General features: G+C 47.5%; 8 protein-coding genes across 8 annotated transcripts; 5 read left to right on the forward strand and 3 right to left on the reverse strand.

Annotated features, from left to right (window-relative positions):
- Positions 1–363: 363 nt before the first annotated feature.
- Positions 364–3642, forward strand: BJ212DRAFT_1323576 (P-loop containing nucleoside triphosphate hydrolase protein). Its single transcript, XM_041334500.1, has 22 exons — positions 364–592; positions 640–925; positions 984–1080; positions 1133–1241; positions 1294–1337; positions 1394–1481; positions 1533–1599; positions 1654–1701; positions 1751–1758; positions 1808–1863; positions 1917–2015; positions 2067–2093; positions 2142–2208; positions 2267–2356; positions 2412–2504; positions 2559–2711; positions 2765–2809; positions 2865–2894; positions 2946–3069; positions 3121–3330; positions 3388–3439; positions 3494–3642. Exons 2-22 carry the CDS (start codon positions 748–750, stop codon positions 3579–3581), a joined length of 1773 nt encoding a protein of 590 aa, XP_041197410.1. The 5' UTR covers positions 364–592; positions 640–747; the 3' UTR covers positions 3582–3642.
- A 2018-nt stretch (positions 3643–5660) lies between these two features.
- BJ212DRAFT_1476244 (Intradiol ring-cleavage dioxygenase) lies at positions 5661–7055 on the forward strand (the record flags this gene model as incomplete). The annotated part of the gene is made up of 7 exons (XM_041339346.1): positions 5661–5732; positions 5781–5845; positions 5904–6226; positions 6277–6405; positions 6458–6582; positions 6641–6814; positions 6873–7055. The coding sequence occupies 7 exons, from the start codon at positions 5661–5663 to the stop codon at positions 7053–7055; spliced, it is 1071 nt and encodes a 356-aa protein (XP_041197411.1).
- A 90-nt stretch (positions 7056–7145) lies between these two features.
- On the reverse strand, positions 7146–8473 carry BJ212DRAFT_674273 (uncharacterized protein). The gene is made up of 6 exons (XM_041343780.1): positions 8284–8473; positions 8088–8231; positions 7988–8035; positions 7715–7817; positions 7513–7636; positions 7146–7457 (listed from the first exon to the last, which is right to left on the reverse strand). The coding sequence occupies exons 1-6, from the start codon at positions 8323–8325 to the stop codon at positions 7262–7264; spliced, it is 657 nt and encodes a 218-aa protein (XP_041197412.1). The 5' UTR covers positions 8326–8473; the 3' UTR covers positions 7146–7261.
- A 320-nt stretch (positions 8474–8793) lies between these two features.
- On the reverse strand, positions 8794–9695 carry BJ212DRAFT_1444543 (Osmotin thaumatin-like protein; the record flags this gene model as incomplete). Its single annotated transcript, XM_041337972.1, has 5 exons — positions 8794–8888; positions 8944–9130; positions 9179–9301; positions 9351–9442; positions 9491–9695. 5 exons carry the CDS (start codon positions 9693–9695, stop codon positions 8794–8796), a joined length of 702 nt encoding a protein of 233 aa, XP_041197413.1.
- A 1664-nt stretch (positions 9696–11359) lies between these two features.
- BJ212DRAFT_1296000 (uncharacterized protein) lies at positions 11360–12150 on the forward strand (the record flags this gene model as incomplete). The annotated part of the gene is made up of 3 exons (XM_041332386.1): positions 11360–11610; positions 11657–11961; positions 12110–12150. The coding sequence occupies 3 exons, from the start codon at positions 11360–11362 to the stop codon at positions 12148–12150; spliced, it is 597 nt and encodes a 198-aa protein (XP_041197414.1).
- Positions 12151–13712: 1562 nt separating this feature from the next.
- On the forward strand, positions 13713–14713 carry BJ212DRAFT_1444544 (uncharacterized protein; the record flags this gene model as incomplete). The annotated part of the gene is made up of 4 exons (XM_041337973.1): positions 13713–13940; positions 13990–14133; positions 14194–14518; positions 14541–14713. The coding sequence occupies 4 exons, from the start codon at positions 13713–13715 to the stop codon at positions 14711–14713; spliced, it is 870 nt and encodes a 289-aa protein (XP_041197415.1).
- A 1633-nt stretch (positions 14714–16346) lies between these two features.
- On the reverse strand, positions 16347–16977 carry BJ212DRAFT_1296002 (uncharacterized protein; the record flags this gene model as incomplete). The annotated part of the gene is made up of 4 exons (XM_041332387.1): positions 16347–16480; positions 16548–16782; positions 16842–16901; positions 16957–16977. 4 exons carry the CDS (start codon positions 16975–16977, stop codon positions 16347–16349), a joined length of 450 nt encoding a protein of 149 aa, XP_041197416.1.
- A 325-nt stretch (positions 16978–17302) lies between these two features.
- BJ212DRAFT_1323656 (uncharacterized protein) lies at positions 17303–19003 on the forward strand. Its single transcript, XM_041334501.1, has 7 exons — positions 17303–17427; positions 17562–17635; positions 17693–18225; positions 18326–18423; positions 18481–18505; positions 18558–18780; positions 18839–19003. Exons 3-7 carry the CDS (start codon positions 17733–17735, stop codon positions 18879–18881), a joined length of 882 nt encoding a protein of 293 aa, XP_041197417.1. The 5' UTR covers positions 17303–17427; positions 17562–17635; positions 17693–17732; the 3' UTR covers positions 18882–19003.
- Positions 19004–19405: the final 402 nt, after the last annotated feature.

The following is a 19405-nucleotide window of genomic DNA, read 5'->3' on the forward strand; positions in this document are numbered from 1 at the left end:
CCGCTCTCTACGGAGCGCTTGCGAAGTGCTCAGCCTCCAAGTCTGGAATACCCATCTACTAGTAGAACTTCTAGTGCCTAGGGCGATCAATAAACATGCCATCGTGGCTTTGGCGTATCTAAGCCTCGTGTGGGAGATAACGACTATAAAAACGGCGATCAGAACGCTTCATGACTGTTACCATCTTTCTGCCCTCGTCTATACTTTGTCATAGTGAGCTTATCCGTGACAGCAGCAAGAATGCAACCAAATGAACCAGTAGTCCCTGGGGCATTAGCAGTAGGTCGAGCTGATACTCCGTGAATTCGGTTCTGACATTCCTCGCAGGAGAATGTTCCTGAGTGCCCACTCATCGAAAAAACAGAGAAGTCTGAACACCACTACTTGCGACGTTGGCAGATATGGGGTAAGGAGACCAATCCAACAAAGCAAACTCCCGCACAAGAATGGGATGGTCCATCGCAAGGATGGGGTGCTCCACCCGTGCAATATGGTTGGCAACCATATGACCCATCATCTATTCAGCCTGTGCTACCCCGCGAGGACGTCGATAATTACTTTTACCTCAACGTCCGGTACACTAACCGGGACGGTACGACGTGCGATCTAAACTCTGACTCCGCACTTATCTTTTCACAGCGGAACCTGATGTAGTATTCAGTCATTTCAGCAGCACCTTGATTGACTTCTTACGGTCTGTGATTTCCGAGTATCTTCCTCTGCAAATCTTCATCCCATCTTCTTAGCATGGCTATTGGCGACGAATTTTTCGACCAAAATCCGGACTCGCCTCTCACTCACTTTGTCTTCAAACTCGATGAGCTCAAGGCCCACCTTTCGGATGCACGTTCAGCTTTGTCTAATCATTCAGGAGAGGAGTTGAAGACAAAAGCGCACGATCTTGGCCGCTTAGATTCGCTAAGCAGTATGCGTCATGTTATCGATTATCCTTGTGTTGGCCATTAGCTAACGCTCTACTTCAGCGCAAAGCACAGAACAAGATGCCCAGCAGTACCTCGAGGAACTCGTTAATCAATTGGACGTTCTCATACCTTTGGTTGAGAAAGAGTTCGAGCCCATGTGAGCACTTCTGTGTCGCAAAATCAAATGATGCTTATCCCTACCCTACCAGATCCAAGCGCCTAGAATTAGAGCTATCTTATGGCCACATCTCATTTGATCTTCTCATATACTACTTCAAGAAAGGAGGGAAATACCATTACGAGTCTTGGGGCGAAAAGGTTGGTTATTATATTTTGCAAGATGTTGTACTGAGCGACTTACACGAATCAGCTGGCCTTTGTACTAGATGGCACAAGCATGGACTCGTCTTTTCGGCAAGCATATTTCCTCCGATATTTTTGTTCACTTTTGACGTGACTTCAACTCTCAGTATCCTTAACATTAATGGCCATGGTATGATGTGGGATGGCCATGAATACGTCCACGACACTAGAGTTGTTGACATTCCTCGTTACTCCGTAAGCTGGACCCCTTACTACTACTATTAGTTTTCACTGACGGGATTGCAGGGGACAAAGGCATTATCTGATCTTCAGTGCAAAATCATGCAAGATGATGTACACAATGAACTGACTGGTATGTCGTTTTTATCGTGAAAGACGATGTACGTCCCTACATCCATTCCTTCAGAGCGCGGAAGATTGTATGCTGCTGTGTCAGGTGTTCATTTCAAGTCATGTGCGTATTTTTTGATGTCTCATTATGTTTGGCTGATCTATCACTCAAGATGATGGCGTAAGCCCTTTGTCACTCTCATTCATGCAGCTTGACAAATTTACCCCAGCGCCGTGTGGTCATTGATGAAAATGGCTATTGTGGCAGAGACCCAGAGTCTTCACGGTATTTGCCCTCTGATGTCGATGTCGTGACCGATATGCTAATTCGAGGTTTAGTGATTATGATGATTACGTTCCACCGCGTTCAAATAGATACCGCGCGACACCTCCACCTGTACCTGGTTATGGTGATGCACGTCCTGATTCCCCTTACGCGTAAGTGCCGTCCTGTTACCGAACGCCATCATTCATGAAAGTATTCGTTAGCGGTGACAACTCGGGACAGAAATCTTTGTATGTTCTTACTAGTGCTCGTGAATGTCATGCTCATAATGATATCAGAGAGTTCCCAGAAGACCAACTGTACCTTCTACCAGTGAAAGTACATGGATTCGATATCCGTGACAAGGCATGCATCAACCCATTAACATGTCCATGGAGCCCTCATGCAACTAACCTTGCATCAGACTTGGGAGACGATTGATGTTCGTAAACTTGAGGAGATCCATTTCGATGAACATGCTTGGGACCATCTCGTTCTTAATAAAGCGACAAAGGTACAAGCAACATTGGCAATTAAACTTGAAGGGCCAGCATCTGATGGTTAATTAGGCTCTTATCAAAGGGCTCGTCAATGTCACAAAGACGACCAACGCAACCGGGGAAGTGTTCTCTGATGTCATTACTGGGAAAGGTGGAGGAATGGTGAGGACACTTTTCTAAGTGTGGATGATTATGGTGTCACCAATAAGTTTCCAGATTGCGCTCCTACACGGTCCGCCTGGGACAGGCAAAACACTGACAGCAGAGGCTGTGGCTGAACACCTGAAACGACCACTCTACGTTCTCAGTTCACTTGAGCTTTCGACTACACCCGCTACGTTGGAGAAAAAGCTGGGTGATGTTCTGAGGGTTCGTGATCTTAATTTTTTGTTCGCCTTTTCTTGATCATAGCGCCGTCACAGCTTGCAACGACATGGGATGCAGTCGTCCTCATTGACGAAGCCGATGTGAGTTGGTTTCGATGCCTAAGCATCATGTTCATTCTATATGCTGCACCTTTAGGTATTTCTGGAGCAAAGGAGTCTTCATGAGGTCCGTTATTATACATCCCTTTCAAATTGTGGTGCCTGAACATTCTTGAAGTTGGAGCGCAACGCCCTCGTTTCTGTTGCTCTTCGGGTCCTCGAGTACCATCGCGGTGTCCTTTTCTTGACTACCAATCGTATCCAGGCCTTTGATGAAGCCTTCCTATCCCGGTTTTCCATTGGTAACTACCTCTGCTATTAAGGATCCTTCCTTCACCTGACGTCTGTTAAAGCCGTGAAGTACCCAGAGCTGGATGTTGATGCCCGTTTGACCATCTGGCGAAAGTTCTTTGAGCTTGCTGGGTGTGAACTGTGGGGCGGCAGTGGACAGCCTGGAGACGGACGGCAGAGCCCGGACGAGTTTGTCAAACTTGAAGGACAAGAGCCGCAGTGCTATGTTTCGCTTGCTGACCTGAAGGAACTGGCTGCGAAGCCTTTCAATGGTATGCGCTACTTTTTATATTTGAAACCTTTCCATTGACTAGTCCCAAAAAAATTAGGCCGCACTATCAAGAATCTTGTGCGGACCGCGCAAGCGTTGGCCATGTCATCGTATGAAATCTCCCTGTATGATGTATGCCTCAGTACTTATACTTATGGTTTTAGGGACGAACCGCTTTCCCTTGAACACGTCAAGGTTGTGGTTGAAGCGCAAGAGAAATTCTTGACCGAGTTTGCGAAAATCAAGTTATGACCGAACGTCACGTTATGACTGTGATCTTTGGTTATCATGTAACAAGTAGTCATGTTGTTTTGTATGTAAGACCAGTGTTTACGATATGGAGAAGATGCATTCTCGACGTCTGGCTTTTTTCCAGAGTCCTAAGATACTCAGCGGTGTTGTGGCATTTAAACCCATTAGACCATAAGCCTTTGATAAGCATTTGAAATATGGGCCTTACAGCATTATTTATTTATATTTTAAGTCTCTATCAAACTCGTATCCAGGTCCAGGTGTTGTCAATGGGTTTCGCACAACCTCTGTACGACCCAAAGTGGCAGTTGATGCCAGGTGATGTACCAAGTTCGTCAAGATATTCAGTTTCCATCATCAGCGCCTAGTAAGCTCACCATAAGCATCAAACTTCTTTCAGGCAAGCGAGGAAGCCGGCTACAGTCCCCTGTCGCTCACCCGAAAACCCTCGGTTCCCTGGAATTGCATCATTTCAAGGTACCAGTGCACCGTTCATCGCAACCACGTTATCATGTTCTTATCCAAGAGACCCAGTGTTGGCGTTTACAATGACTCGCTGGTCCCCGAGTGGTTACAGTAGTAAATACCCTGGGTAGATACTTTTTGTATTAATTAGTTGTGTACCAAATTATATACTCTATACTGAGCTCCAACTCACGAGTGCAACACTGATGGACAAGTCGAATAAATGGTCGCAGAAGCAGTACCTACCAAACCAGAGTTACCGAAATCAGGCCAGACTGAGACGTATAGTCACACTGTCATGCAGGTTGGGGGGAAGGCGGCGAAAAACATCAGGTCGTGTCACGTCTGCCACCGCTTCGCATGCGCGTGTCAGCCTTGTTCTCTCCATTTGTCGAGCCTCAATCCGAACTCATTCTAGGCCACTACCCACGTCCAGCACTCTCACTTCAAGCTCTACACTAATTTTGGGTGCATGTCGTGGATTATCGAGCACGCTCTCCGTCTTTTATTTGCTGTACTTCCCGCCGTGTGTTTGCATTTCGAAATCAGCTTAGTACTTTTAATAGCTTGCATGGCATCGATATTCCCAGATTTTGTAGTATTTTGTAAGCCCAATGCTTCTTTCCTGTACATTACGATACAAAGTAATATATAGCAATCCAAAGCAATGTAATTACCCCAATTCATGCTCGATTCGGACCTATATATTGCTTTACATCACTTTAGATTGCTTTATATTGTTTTATAACATCATGTAGAGGAAACAGGTACCATAGCTGGGAATATCTGAGTTTCACCGGTTTACTGATGTGGAGCTGAGTAGTAGAGCATGTACATGCGTCAGCATGACATACGGGGCAAAATTTATATCGAGCGTGGAGACTATACATGCTATAGAAGGGACGAATGAGTGAAGGCCAGAGCGGCGTCGTGGCCACGGCGACAGCGTATCACTGTAACTCGAGCGGTGCGAGCTTGGATAAATTATAACCATTAAGGGTTTTTGTCGAAGGAGGGCGTTGAACTGTACATGAATATCCAGAGGAGTGAGAGCAGACGCCAGACGCAGTGTTGAGAGGCAAGACATTAATAGACAGCGTCAGCGAAAGAATAACTGTTGGAACTAACAAGAGATGGTCTACTTAGGGTCTTGCATAGGCATGAAACTCGTACCCTGACTCGGGGATGCAACTTGCATCTGGGAACCGAGAATTTTCGGATGAGTAACAAGGGACTGGTTAAACCGGTTTAACCTAGGCTAATTGTGGGAGAAGGGGACGGTTCAATTCAGTGCTTTCCCTTTGGCCAATCAGTCGACCAATATTACTGAAATCCTGGCCACATATACTCCCGGGTACAAATACTAAAGTCAGACAGCCCACAATATGGCCGGCGGCAATGAGTATGAGACTGAAGCTACGTAATCTTGATAAACGGTCGCGACGTCAAGTGATGATTAATAGTGGTATACGGATCTACACAATTGAAGCGCTGATATATATACTGAAACGCCAAAGATCCGAACCATAGGCTGGCAGATATCAATACCCGTCACACTATATAATCCCATGTTCCGGACCGTGGCACTACCCCAGCTTTCTTTCAATCCACATCATGTCAGACGCACCGCAAGCACAAGTCAAGGCCACCTCAAACGGCATTCCTGTTCCAAGCTTCGATTTGCCGGTTAGTCGTTGTCGTGGTCCTCTCCGGTTTTTTCTGACAAGGCTCTAGTTACCTGACAGACCAGACATCATCACCGCCAACGTCCAGAAGCTCACAGAGCTAACACCCAATCCGTACGTGCCATGTACTTCCAACGCGAGTGACTACACATAACACATCACATGCATCCAGACGCCACAGGTTCATCTTCAAGGCGCTGCTCAAGCACCTGCACCAGTTCGTCAACGAGACCAGGCGCGTTTACTACCTGTTGAATCTCCAGTTCTCGACTGACGCCACGACTATCCCCAGTTTGACCACAGATGAATGGATGGCAGCAATCGATTTCTTGACGCGCATCGGACAAAAGTGCACACCATTGCGTCAAGAAACCATTCTGCTATCAGATGTCCTAGGTGTTTCTGCTCTCGTCGACTCGATAAATAATCCCATTGCGGGAGGGGCAACCGAGAACAGCGTCCTGGGTCCATTCTTCACCGAGGATGCTGCAGATGGTGAGTCGCAAGCAATTCTAGTGCACGTCTAGTTGTAGATAGAGCCGCAGTGAACTTTGGTGAATCGATCGCGTCTGAAGGAAAGGGAGACTACATGTACGTCGAAGGTCGGATTTTGACGACTGACGGGCAACCAATCCCTAATGCCGTCATCGAAACTTGGGAGACCGATGCCGATGGTTAGCTTCTTCCAAATATCATCTCACGATTCATATTCATTATTTCTGTCAGGATTCTATGACACCCAATACGCAGACCGCTCTCATCCCGATTGCAGAGGTCGCCTACGCTCTGATGACGATGGTAAATTTGGCTATCGTGCTGTTGTACCAGTAGCGTACCCAATTCCTGGAGACGTAAGTCAATGTTTCATGCCTACGTAACCTTGCGCCAATAATGCCGTGTTTTTAATAGGGTCCAGTTGGTGAACTTCTTCTCCTTCTTGGTCGACACAACATGCGGCCAAATCATTTACACATGATGGTCGAGGCCCCTGGTTTTCACAAATTAGTCACGGCATTTTATCCAGATGGCTGCGACTATTTAAGAAGCGATTGCGTCTTCGGCGTCAAGAAATCTTTGGTAGTGGTATGTCTGGCTTCCTGAGTTTCTTTGAGGTCACTTGATTTGACACTCCTCTTCGCAGAACTTGAAGGATATTGTAGACGACGAGGAAGCTCGTAAACGCGGGTTTCCTCACGGTGACTCGTTCAAGTTATTACAATATGATATTGTATTACTCACGGAAGACCAGTCTGCCGCGATGCGTGCTGGCATTGAGGAAGAACGATACACGATTAGTGATATCATAAAAAGTACTAAATCATAATGGACTTCGCACGGCATTATCATTATGTATTTTGGATATACCTGTCTTAGTCATGTTCTTTGCTATTTTTTGGAACTCCACGTGTGATGTGGAATGCAAAGCGGATATTCATGAGGACCTTTTCAAAACACTAAAAGCATGTAACTAGCCCGATATATAGTAGCATACATTCACTATGTACAGATGCTTGACACAAACAACACAGGTCACGCCATCTCAACATCCTCTACAGTGGTTGCTTTCTTGACTGCAACACCTTTATCATCAGCCATGAAAATGTCGAGCTCTTGATCAAGTTGCTCCGCTGTGGGAGTTTTGGATCGCGTAGGCTTTGGAGCCTTTGTCTTTGATGACGAGGCAACTCTTGCGGATCGTGGTTGGCGTGCGCGAGTCAGACCGGCGCTGAGAACGTAAGGATGCGATTAGAGCAGTGCTAGAGGTGTGTTTCACTCCTTACCCTCCTTGCTGTTTCGGTCCAGCACCTCCGCTCAAACGCTCTGCCAATGAAGGTCGTTCAATCCTACTCAAGAGCGAGGATGTTCGTAAAGGCGTGGTGTCGAATGCGATTTCCATGGGTTGTCCTACATAGTAAAAAAAAATTAGAACAAAAGGACACGTGCAGGTCACACTGCGGACTCGAACTATCAAAGAACACCTACCTTTTGCAAGTTTACCATCGAACTGTCTCTTGGCGCGCGTTGCTTGCAAGGGTGTCTCGAACGACACAACTGCCACACCAGACGAGCGTCCACTGCGGTCGTACTTTAAAAATGAAAAGCGAGTTTCAGGTTCAGTTTCGTTGTCATCTTCAGTTATATGAGCCAGAAGCGAAAGCGATCCGAATCATCCACAAGCATTGTCCGGTCCATGCGAGCGAAATAAAAATCCGGGCAGGAGGTGATGAGGTGTTTTCGAATTCGGAATCATCGTACCCTGATCAAAGGCTCGCGAACGAGCGTGCCTATTTGTCCGAAAATGGACTGAAAAGGGATTTAAGGCGCTTTCTAGTCATGGGCGGTATAAAATACCTACCACCAAGTCTTTAGGCGTGATCTCGTAGTGTAGGTTGGATACGATGAGCTTTGTGGCTGAACCGGTGTTGGCTGGCGCATTTGCCTTTGCTGATTGAAGCGGAGCTCGGTCATGGACCCAATGGCCATCAGACCCTCGAGGACGCTGAGGGCATCAATGAATCAGACGACACACCTGCTACGGAGTCAAAACTTACAGCATATGGCTTTCTCTGCCTTTCAGACCTAACGGGAGCCATATGAGATACTTGAACGTCGAGTAAGTAGTTCAATAGATGAAAGCAGAGAAGGTTGTTCAAGTCAAAGAAATATCATACTCCACAAGGTAATAAGCGGTGTTTGAATTCGGCACTTTCCGGACGCAGCCCCTATGGTCGTCGTGGAAGTACAAGCAGTGTTGGTCACCGAGCGCCAATGAGCCTGTGAATTGAAATGATTACTATTGATAGTCTGATCTTCTTGCCGATCGTAGATCAGCAGGGTTTCACCGGCATGCGTCGCAGAGAGCGTCACAACGCGATTGAATTTCGTGATTCACTGTTTCACCATTTTCTCGGACAATTCTCGCACAAGCAGATTCTATTCAAAGTACACTTTTCTACCTGCAAACAACTACTCATAAAATTTGTGGCAAGAAACCACGTTATATCGAACGAATACAACGGCTCCAAACTACAACATAAACACTCATTCATTGCCTATATTTACTAGGTGTAGTCAGAAGTTGTGCCAGGGCACAGAGTAAGAGTGATATCGGTGTTGCCGCAAGTATATACGACATAGTCAGCAGGAGTATAGCCATCTGAATGATAATTATTAGTCCGCTATACCGATGGCAGTAAGATGGAAACACATACTCGAGCCGTCATTGTCAGGGAATGCATAGGCATTATAACAAGTGTCATAGTAGAAAGCACTGTTGGGGCCAGGGCCCTCGTTGTTAGTGCAGCCTCCTCCACTAGCAGGAAGGGCGCCACCGCTGCACGCGCTCGCAGAGGAGCAGCACGGAGAGTAGCACGTGTCTGTTCCAGGTCCAGGAACGGGCTGAAACAATATGAGCATGCATGATGTCACTACGGATAGATTACTCACACAGCCAGATGAGATCGTGCAAGCAAAGGCATCGCAGCTCGCATCAGAGGAGGAAATCTTCATTCCAACGTTATATCCATAGATGAGCGAGATATCATATGTCACGCTTCCGGGGATTGCGTACTGCGTTTTTAAGTCAGAACTTATTTCGATGCCTATGACTGGGACCCACAAAATTGAATTCGGCTCTACTGAAGGGAGTGTTACCGTCCCAGGTAGGGCCACCAGTAGTACAGGTAGAACCGTCGCTGCTGCATCCGGTACCTGGTAGTGCGGTCAGCGATAAGCTGAGGAGGGGAGTTACACACTTACCGACGTTGATAGCGCCGTCCCAGTTGGAGCTGATGCCTAGGTTTGCACTCTGGCCTGCAGCAACGTTGACATTGTTGTCGATAGTGCCAAAGCTGGTGCCTGTATTCAATAAAACAGATTCGGTGCAAGAGTTGACGACGGTGAGGGACTGGGCTTGAGCCACGGTCACGATAGCGGCTAGAACTAAAGCAGAGAGAGTGGCCATTACAAGTAATGATTAGACGACTTGGAAATGGGAGACGATGATACTTGTTTAAACAATTTATGGATCCCTTTATACCAGAAGTCTTGGACCGTGAGCGCGTTAGCGTTTTATTGGAAGTGTAAACCAAAAATGAAGCCACAAAATTTTGTCAGAAACAGTGTGAATTGGCAAGCAGCAGTGTGCTGTGGGATGGTCATAATCTTTGACCGGAAATCCTGATATGGGACAGTAAGAATTGATGGAAGATGCGGTGACAGCTAAACATTGCACGAAGGGTGCTAAAAGAGGGATAAAATCAAAATAAATACTGCGCTCAAACACACCAACAACAAAATAATTCTTCTGTCAGTGGATGACTGATGAGGTCACGAAACTATTTCTGATTCAGTGAAATGGACTTCGGAGGCTCAGTTGCGGTTGTCACGCACAAGAAGGCTGTAGCACGTTGTGGTCAAGCTTGAGTTAGCCACCAGCAAAATTAAATCCAATAGGTAATGAACTGCAGGAAGATTAATGAACATAAGCTGATCAGGGGCAGGTTGACGGTCCCGCAATCTACTTACTTGGCTTGCACTGTGCAGCTTTCGCGTTGAATATCTGGGTTTAAAAGATAAACACCATAATATTATTTTCAACTCCGCGGCGTATGGTATGCCACAAATCCTCTTTTGCCCGAGTTTCGTGTATAGTTAGGGATGCTAGGTTGTCCAAACGCTACATCGGGTCTAACGAACCGAAGTATCCCAGTTTTCTGTTGTCTTTTCATCTGCATTATGATGTCAGACCCCTATTTTATGCGAAGTGGCTTCGATGTCAGTATTACTTACGGCGCGCATCACAACAAACGGGGCCCCATGAACCCAGCCTCTATACGTCGGAGTTCCGTCAGTACTTCGGTACTCTTGGTATAAGCACTTCACTGCGCATCGATAATAATAACACATCGGTACGTCGGGCATCCGGCTGCTGCTAGCGCTTACCACTGCATCATCCATAGCTCCATACCTCTTCACACCCATTGTCACAAGTTGCGAGGCGATGAAGGTTTGATATATTTATTTCTGTCTCTACAACATGCAAGTCCTCAAGGTTTATGGGGTTGATTCTAAATCTTCTCGAGGCAGTTCTCCGACAGCTCTTTACCCGCATATTTTATGCGTCGGAATTTTTGTACGTCATGCCCTAGTATTCACACACATTGAATCTTAATACGAGCGTCTACAAGATTCATCATTCTGTGACCCCACATCCTAGATTTCACCTACCCGATCTGTCACGCTTTCGGAAAATCAAGAATTCACCATGTTTACTACCATAGTCTTTGGACAACGCATAGTCGCCGACTCGCAGTGCCTTCAAAAAATACTTGGACTCATCAAAAATTGGTCCGGTTTTTCCGAACCAAACCACCCGCTGTGCAGTCCAGGCACGGGGAAGTGAGTCTCTGTCGCAGAACATAGCCTGTGCTGTCCTACTGACTACCCATTGCGGCCGATAAAACGGACCGTTAGGTCATGCTGATACAGTGGGTATTACTGGGTCTCATAGAAAGACTCTGTCCCCCAATAGAACGTTTCCGTGCAGAAATGGTGAAAATAGACGGTTCAGATCATCCCCCAGATCTGGTTGCATTTTCTGGGTGGTGTTATTTTTCAGATTCTGACATGTCAACAGTGCAGTCAACAGTTCGCGACCTCTTTGCCGTGCCGCCGCAGGGAGCGCCACATCCTACAAGCCCAGGATACTACTCAAATGACTCCGAGGTGTGCATTGTGAAGGGATATCTTTATCAAGTTGATGCGAAGGATGGTCGGATCCTACTAGCCATATTTATGACGTGCCGGTGGGACCTCAAGCACTACCAGACAGACATGCTGGCTTCAGCTTCTATCTTCCGTTACAAAATTTCTCTGACGTGTGTGTAAAACTGCGTACGCGGTCTCCATCGACAATGCCATCAGCAACAAACAGGCGGGTTTCTTTTCTTTTAATGGATCAGCGCCCGGGACAGATTTGAATCAGGCATGCTATGACCACCGAAAGAAGCGGGGCTCTTCACGTACTGCCGTTGCGAAATTGCTTCAGTCTGGTGGCACTAAATGCAGCTTCTTAACTTGCGACGAAGACGCACTGCGCGACGGGTGGTATACCACAGGTAGTCATCGTGTTGTCTTACCTGATGTTCCATGGCATCCACAGAATCTTAAGAAAATGATTGCGGTTTATGCCCTTCTTCAAGTTGGCTTCAAACTTGACCTTATGTGCAGTGAGTTCCGACGACAAAGACCATACCTTTCACAAGTCAGGTTTGTGTCCCATTCGCATGTCCAATGGTACGCTTCACCAATAGTCATACAGGAGTAGACTTGACCCTTGATATTTTCAGCACGTTAAAGCGAGATAACGATGTCTAGGTAGAAATTCCAATTACCTTGTCGTTGCAACTGGTATTTGATTTGATTTTCTTCGCTGCTGGCTCTTGGATGCCACCAGGCCCGGAGAGTTTCAGGCTTCGTCCTCGTCCCAGACGTCGCGGTCTATGTCTTGCTTCAATCGTGCCTCGTCGATATGATCGGGGCACTCATCCTATCCAAAACCATAGCAGGTTGTGCTTTGCACCTCGAAGACATAGTGGTCGGGAATAGGTTAGTTGAAAATCATGATTCATGGCAATCACTCACCGGCCCTGGCCAAATGTCTTCCAATATTCGACATGAGAGATATTCCAACCCGAAATATCACTTCTCTACTCATCAAACACATTCCTGTACCCTGGAAGAGGGGATAGATCTCCCATAAAATTTCTCTGTCCACGCGATCATGACGGCTCCACGCCGGCCCGTCAGCCACGACCTTCAGACGTGTCTCGAGCTCGCTGTCTGTTTTGTTGTGCTTTCTTCGCCCCCTTCTCTGTGCTGTTCGTCCTTATGGCTTCCGGTTCTTCTTCAGTCATGAATCGAGTTGTGTCTCGCCCTCCACCTGCGTCGCTCGTGATTTCAGATCATGAGCTTGCAGACGATGTGACATCTGTTGTGTCATCATGTGTCTTGCGGAAGTACTTTGGGGTTTTAGAAGTACCACTGATCACCTGCAAATTGACAGTCACGCTTAGGCTTATGCGAGCAGGCGGTCAAATTTTTACACGAAGTCGCTTCGGAGCGTGTGCAATCATTATCCTGTTGGTTCGTTGTCAACTTGTTGCCTGTCGTGGTGCCGAATCCGCGGTCGATTGTCTAAAATTTTGCAACGCTTAGTCGAGAGCAATATGTTGGGATCACGCGCACATTCTATTTATATGTCCGCATCCGATCGCAAGGATCATGTTCGTGATCTGCTTCGCGATGTGATGCTGTGTGTATTTTTAATGCTACTGTGTTTAAGCTTTTGTAAACGTCCTAGAGTTGACGATGTTTTGTCTGAGTCTTTCGCAGCGTCGTTTCGTTCGCGTCTTGCTACTTCCAAGCGATATGCTCGCGCTACAGCTAGTGAATCGCAGCGTATGGATGTGCGAGATATGGATGATGCTCAACATCGAGATGTTTACAACCAGAAGGATGGATATGTCATGGACGATCCGCATTTCCCAGCAGTGTTATTTTTCGACGATAAGTCAGATATTATTGGCGATTGTCAACGGCAGATGCAGTCGGGGCATTGTATATGATAGTATCCACCAGTATGGTATCACCTCGGACGAGCTCGGCAATGTCCGACGTTGGGTAAGACGCTGAAGTTTAATGATTGTATTACCGATAAAAGCATGAAGTATCCGCCCAAAACGTACATATATGGCGAAGGAATTAAAAGCAGAGTGAAACCCCACGAGTCGGGGATGGGCACCGGTGCTTGCACCATTACATTGGTTGGTCGAAAAAAGACTATCCCTGTGTGATCATCTGATGCGGCTGGCAATAGGGGCACGCGCTTATGTCAGCGTCCCCGGTTTGGTGCTACGTTCCACAAGAGTCCTTCAGGCTTGCCCTTTCATTTCACCTTGCTCTCACCGTGTTAACCACTATGGCGCCCCTGTCTACGTTCTCACTTCCTCTCCTACCAAGTGGGCTGCCCGCTGGATATGGTTGGGAAGAACGCGATGTGTCGGTATTATCGACGACTACTGCATTCAACACCGGGGTAGATAGGCGGGACACGTTCCTTGGTCAGCGTCGCTGTGTCGTCTGTGGGGAGGCCGGTGGCGCGGTGCTCCAGCATTGTCACATTTCAAAGGATTCAGAGCCACAACTTGTAAGTTGACAAACCATTTGAGCCGCCCTGAGGCAAACGTGAGACATAGTGGTTCAGCCTGAAGGCTCGTAATTGGATCCCTTCGCAGGCCAAAAGTCTTCCTCGGCATGAACCGCGCGGTGGCCTGCTCATGTGTAGCAACCATCACCTCTTTTTCAATGCTTATGATTTCTTCATACGTTTCTTCCCTGATGTGAGATTGATTTCGTCTTGTATTAATATTGAGCCAAGTATTGACAGCACTCGGGAACAGATTCGCAAATTTGTGTTCGTCAACTATTCCGGTGACCCTGCTCTTCAGCGGTTCCATGGCAAAGCTATTGCCCTTGACATCAGGGATCACCACGCGCCCTTCCCTTCCCTGTTCATCATCCATGAGATGCGCGTCCGTGGATTTCATCCCTTCCAACCTGTCGCTCCTGCCATGCCAGATGATATCCATTGGCAAGACTGGATCTCGTCGCACAGCGTGTTCGACGATGTCTCAGGTACTTTCAATCGTGACGGCCCACTAGACAACAGCAACAATCTATCTATGCAACCACAGACGCAGTCTCAGCCTACGACGACGAGCACAGGTGATGCTTCATCTAGCCCTAGGTAGACGTGCGCTAGCACTGAATGCAGACATCATCTCTGACATCCTTGCGGCGACGCATGCCATGCCGTCATGGAGGGCGTGCCAGATGGAGGGCACGAGCTGGAGTGGCACGGCAGAGGAAAACATACACAAATATGTCTCTTCCATTGGCGTACAAGATCGTCGACCTTGAGGCGTGGAGCTCAGCTTTGGTTCTGTTTGAGCACTCGCAAGAGTAGCCATTATCGGTGATTGCATTTCCGTTCCGTGCAGCTCCTATTTACCCCCAGGAATGTGGGTGTGGTTTCTTTTGTAGTTGCTTTCCCAGCCTGGCTCGAGTGTGCGACCCCGACAAGCGTGCCGGTTCCGACAAACCCGTCACTGCACTGCTGTAAAATCCCTTCTCTGTCGACCCAACATATAGCAGTGTATTGCGAGTAACGATCCTAGTAGTAACACCACCATAAGTCCGTTTTCGAAACATCATATAAATCATAGTGCAATCCGGCTCCGCCATTTTTGTCGCAACTCTCAAAGGACACACTGACCCCGTGCATTGCCTGGCTTAGACCAAGGACCGAAAAACGCTTATCTCGGGGTCATACAGATGAATTCAGACATAGGATATCACTAAGTGGGAGCAAACCGCAATTCTGGATCAGCACATTTCCGATGTCTTGGCCTGTGTAATATCGCCGGATGACCACATCTTCGCAAGTGCATCGCGCGACCATACAGCACGATTGTGGAACCTCGACAATGGACAACCCATCAATTCGCCCCTCCGGCATGCAGATCAGTTGACTCCATATCGTTCTCGGAAGATGGAAAGCTGCTAGCCACTGGTTACTTCGACAGAAATGCCTACACATGGGACGTTGCTGCGATTGTTAAAGAAGCTGGTCACGACGACCTTCTTTCGGATTCAAAGGTGAGTACTCATATATCACTTCATATCGTTGAAGAACTGAACACGCTCTGCCAGGCCGACATGTCGGCACTCCATGTATGTGACACCTTCATTAAAGATCCCGCTGTGCTCGACACATTTACCCTAGGCTACTGCTACACGAACTCCGATCTCAGACGGATCAACTTCCACGTACATCAATCCATTCGGAGGATACTGTGAGTGAATTTGTTCTCACACATCAGGATTCCTGAAGCATTTCATATGATGTCACCTTCTTTGTTCTCCCGTTCAAGCTGCTGATACAATGTTCACAGGGATAGATATTCCAATGATCCGTTCAACGATGGTGCGCGGCCTAACTCATGGACGCTATCGCTGAATGAAAGTTAGGTCTGGGGCACGAGTAAAGTCAATGGGTAAGCCTAACTGGCCCCATCTCAATTTTTTATGATCTACATGGTCTTCTTAGTCTCATGAGTCACGCTGCCCTTCTCAGCGGATTGAGAAATCACTACCCCCGCCCACCAAACATCATTGACCGGAGGAATATGAAAATGTCAAGTTACATTTTGCATTGCATAAACGTAGGACATCTCGCTATACGGTGACGATAGCTCCGGTCCTGATTACAATTTTGGTTTCTTGAATTTTTCTTGTGAGGGGCTCAGCTTCGTGGATTTCAATGCCAATTAGCTCTCTCAATTGTCCCCACCAATGTCGGGGCCGAAACGACGAGTGGTTTTTCCCCTTCGAAGCAGCGCTCCGATGCCCCTTGCAACAACAAGTTTTCGATCTATCCATTTACCCGCAGACTGTCACATATATGCGAGAGATATAGCTCGCTCGTAATCTAAAATCCATCATTAATAGTTTCAGAATAAGCTCTTCACACGTAAGATACCCTGCCATTCCACTACTTTTTCTTCCCTCCCTTGCCTTTCCCACCAGTTTTCCCTCCATGTGAGGCGCCGGCAGAAACAGGCCCACTGTCTGCGCCAATAGTTGCACCCTGTGTTGCACCACCTCCTGCACCCCTCCGCTTTTTCCCTTGTGTATAAATAGTTCGCTCTGGCATCCGGTGGGGACACGCCTGGTGTGACCCCCTTCGGCACACGTTTTGCCCGCAATTTCTCTTTGGTTTCCACAGCCTCCGGCTTTTTTGTGGGTTCTTCCACAGAAACGAGAATCAAAGTTGGTTGGGAGAGAATGGTTAATGGCGCACATTCTAACCTTGAGGCGATAGTGCTGGGGAGTTGAGACACAGCCTGCCTAAGCGTGGTTGTGATGAAATCATGGTTTGATTGAGAAGCTTGTAGATTGGTGAGAATGTCCGCATGTCCATCTGAAGACTAAGGACAGCACATATACCTGAATGAGTTGCCAATTACTTGCAAAGCGCGCAACGTACAAGACCGGCTATTTCAAGAAGTTCATTATAGAGGATGACTGGTGCGATCCTTGGCGACAACTCTGCCAGATAAATTATTTCTGTTCTGATATTGAAACGATGACCAGATGCTTACTAACTGAGCCTTTAAGTGCATTGCACCTCTCCGCTCTGCCTGTTTCCCATTGTTCTTGATTCCCTTTAGTTTTTAAAACCCCCACAATAGAGTATCAGTCGACTACGATGAGCTGAGTTGCCTGACCGCCGATTTGTAGTCAGTTCCATCGTTTCTGCGACAGCGGTCAGACATTTGAGTAATGCAGTGCACAACAACTTTTAATGGACAACAACAAACCGAACAAGATCGGCATCATGCGCCAAATGATCACATGGGTGCCCAACGAAAGCTGGCTCAGACTGACAGGCTGTCGCGGGTAACAATTACCGTTGTCAAGTTGAGAAGAATGAAGTACATGCTTTACCTCACTTGGTACAGCACAGGAGAAGAGGACCTCGACGATGTCACTTGACAAGCATATTTCCTTTGGTTATTCACGAGTCGCAGGGAGAAGACGTCGACAACGCCTACCTGAGAACGAAAATCGAGGTATGAGCTGCAACTCGCCAATGCTCGTTGTTGTAACTGATTTCAAGTGTTTGAACCTGGTCACCTCGATCGAGGTATGTCCTTACGTTACGCTATTCGTACCTGCAATATTTTTTCTCATGGTGTGACGGCAGCCGAAGCAGTATTTCGGAACGGTATCATTCCCGGGGCGATTTGTGTATGCGAAGCGATAAGACGCAGGTGCTCGGTAATACTCTCCTTATGTATAAAGTTTACAATGGCACTTAAGGTTGCCTCGCACAAGCTTTTCCACCTTCTGACCCAATCCACATTGTGGGAGCACCATGGATCCAGAACGAAACTTGCCTTACACCTCCATTGAGCACTCCACTCAGCTCCAAGTCCAGCAACGGCAGCCTTCGCCATCGTCACTGGGATTTGCAGACAACGGAGGTCGTCCACAGACTCAATCATCAGCGACTGAGAAGCCCCTACTTGGCAGTGTCAGTTCACAGGAACATTCACCGGCTCGTGGTCGCAATGACCCATATGCAGATTTTGAGCCCGTCCCTCAGGCTCCTCCAGCTACGAGAAGCCGGGACGGTCATATGATGCGTGGATCGTCGCGGCGCGCAGTTGTGTCAGGCCAGGCTCCTGTCAGTGCTTCTGGCCTTGGCTGGATAGTGCCTGTCGAGGAGAAACCTCACGTTTGTGTTGCTCCCTCTTCTTACTTTGCATTGATCCTTAGCCTGACCCTACAGCAACGAACCATAGGAGAGCGACTCGATCCAAGTATTGTCAACGCGGAGAGGGAGAGGGCACAATACGCCACAAAAGGTTGGTCAAATTGTCAAATGGCAGCCTTTCTGCTCGGTATACGAGCATGATGCTGAGGTTCCTTATTTCTGGGAATGTTCTGATGGCGTTCCTTTTAAAGCAAAAATAACAGGCTACGCGTTGAACATCGCGATAGGTTTACAAGTTTTGCTTGGGGCGCTCACTACGGGTCTTGCGGCGGCATTGTCTGGTAAGCAGGTCAGTTTGAGAGTGCATGCATATGCTTTTACGATAAACTAACTCGTGCAATTTCAGGTTTCTATCGGTACCACTATTCTTGGTGCGTATCCATGTCCCCTACATTTGAAGATTTCCTGAAGACCACACCCCAGGTGGCATGTCGACTTTAGTTGCTTCCTACCTCGCTCGGACAAGGGGATCAAATGAACCAGAATTATCCATCACTCGTGTAAAGGACCTAGATCAATTTTTAAGAGACTGCCGGTCCTTCAAAATGGACCACGGACATGAATATGGAACAGCTGAAAATGGGCTGAATGATGAACTCGAGCATCTCAGGAAAAGGTTCGAAGAACTTCTTGGAAATGGTGATGGGTAGGTCATCTCACGCTCGCTCTGCTATGCTATGTTGAAACTTGACGACCTATTTCAGGCAGCGGAAGCTTTCCCCGCCTGTTAAGGCGGCTGGTGTATGATATGTCCAACCGTCTTTCTAGTAATTCATCCACAAGCCGATGTGTAGACCTCTCTGAAATAGTATCTAACATTACTTTACCGTCCCGAAACACTCATTGCAGATGATGATTCTTGCTGGCATCCAAAGCCTTCCTTCACGCTTATCCACCATATCGGAGAAGTGGTTAACTCCTCGAAAACGTAAGTAATGGTCCCAACAGCTTCTACAGCGCGTCACAGCACCGCCCTGCAGAATGCATCATTGAAGATGCTGTCATCATCCTAAGAGATAGCAGGTGTCCAATCGAACAGAAAAATCAATATTTCGACGGTGCTCGGTCGCGCCAGCCCCCCTGCTTGCATCCTACCCTGTGCTAACACTTGGTCCAGCATAAGGTATGCATTGGATTGTGTCAGCAACTCTCAAGCCAGACGAAGCTGGAAGGCCTGAGATGCCACATATGGTGACAAAGGTGCCAAGATGCAATAAGGACTCGGAAAAGGAAAAGGAGCCCCAGAGACTAATCCTCAGGGACCGATAGCA

This window comes from Suillus subaureus (assembly GCF_016647635.1).
Source record: "Suillus subaureus strain MN1 chromosome Unknown BJ212scaffold_4, whole genome shotgun sequence".
NCBI classification, from domain to species: Eukaryota; Fungi; Basidiomycota; class Agaricomycetes; order Boletales; family Suillaceae; genus Suillus; species Suillus subaureus.

Coding starts and splice junctions, on each gene's coding strand:
- BJ212DRAFT_1323656 (XM_041334501.1), top strand. CDS start 17,733: ATGGATCCAGAACGAAACTTGCCTTACACCTCCATTGAGCACTCCACT. Junction 18,226..18,325: donor GGCACAATACGCCACAAAAG/GTTGGTCAAATT, acceptor TTCCTTTTAAAG/CAAAAATAACAGGCTACGCG. Junction 18,506..18,557: donor TATCGGTACCACTATTCTTG/GTGCGTATCCAT, acceptor ACCACACCCCAG/GTGGCATGTCGACTTTAGTT.
- BJ212DRAFT_674273 (XM_041343780.1), bottom strand. CDS start 8,325: ATGGCTCCCGTTAGGTCTGAAAGGCAGAGAAAGCCATATGCT. Junction 8,232..8,283: donor GGCAGAGAAAGCCATATGCT/GTAAGTTTTGAC, acceptor TGATGCCCTCAG/CGTCCTCGAGGGTCTGATGG. Junction 7,458..7,512: donor GGACCGAAACAGCAAGGAGG/GTAAGGAGTGAA, acceptor TTACGTTCTCAG/CGCCGGTCTGACTCGCGCAC.
- BJ212DRAFT_1323576 (XM_041334500.1), top strand. CDS start 748: ATGGCTATTGGCGACGAATTTTTCGACCAAAATCCGGACTCGCCTCTC. Junction 2,016..2,066: donor CGTCCTGATTCCCCTTACGC/GTAAGTGCCGTC, acceptor AGTATTCGTTAG/CGGTGACAACTCGGGACAGA. Junction 2,505..2,558: donor CTGGGAAAGGTGGAGGAATG/GTGAGGACACTT, acceptor ATAAGTTTCCAG/ATTGCGCTCCTACACGGTCC.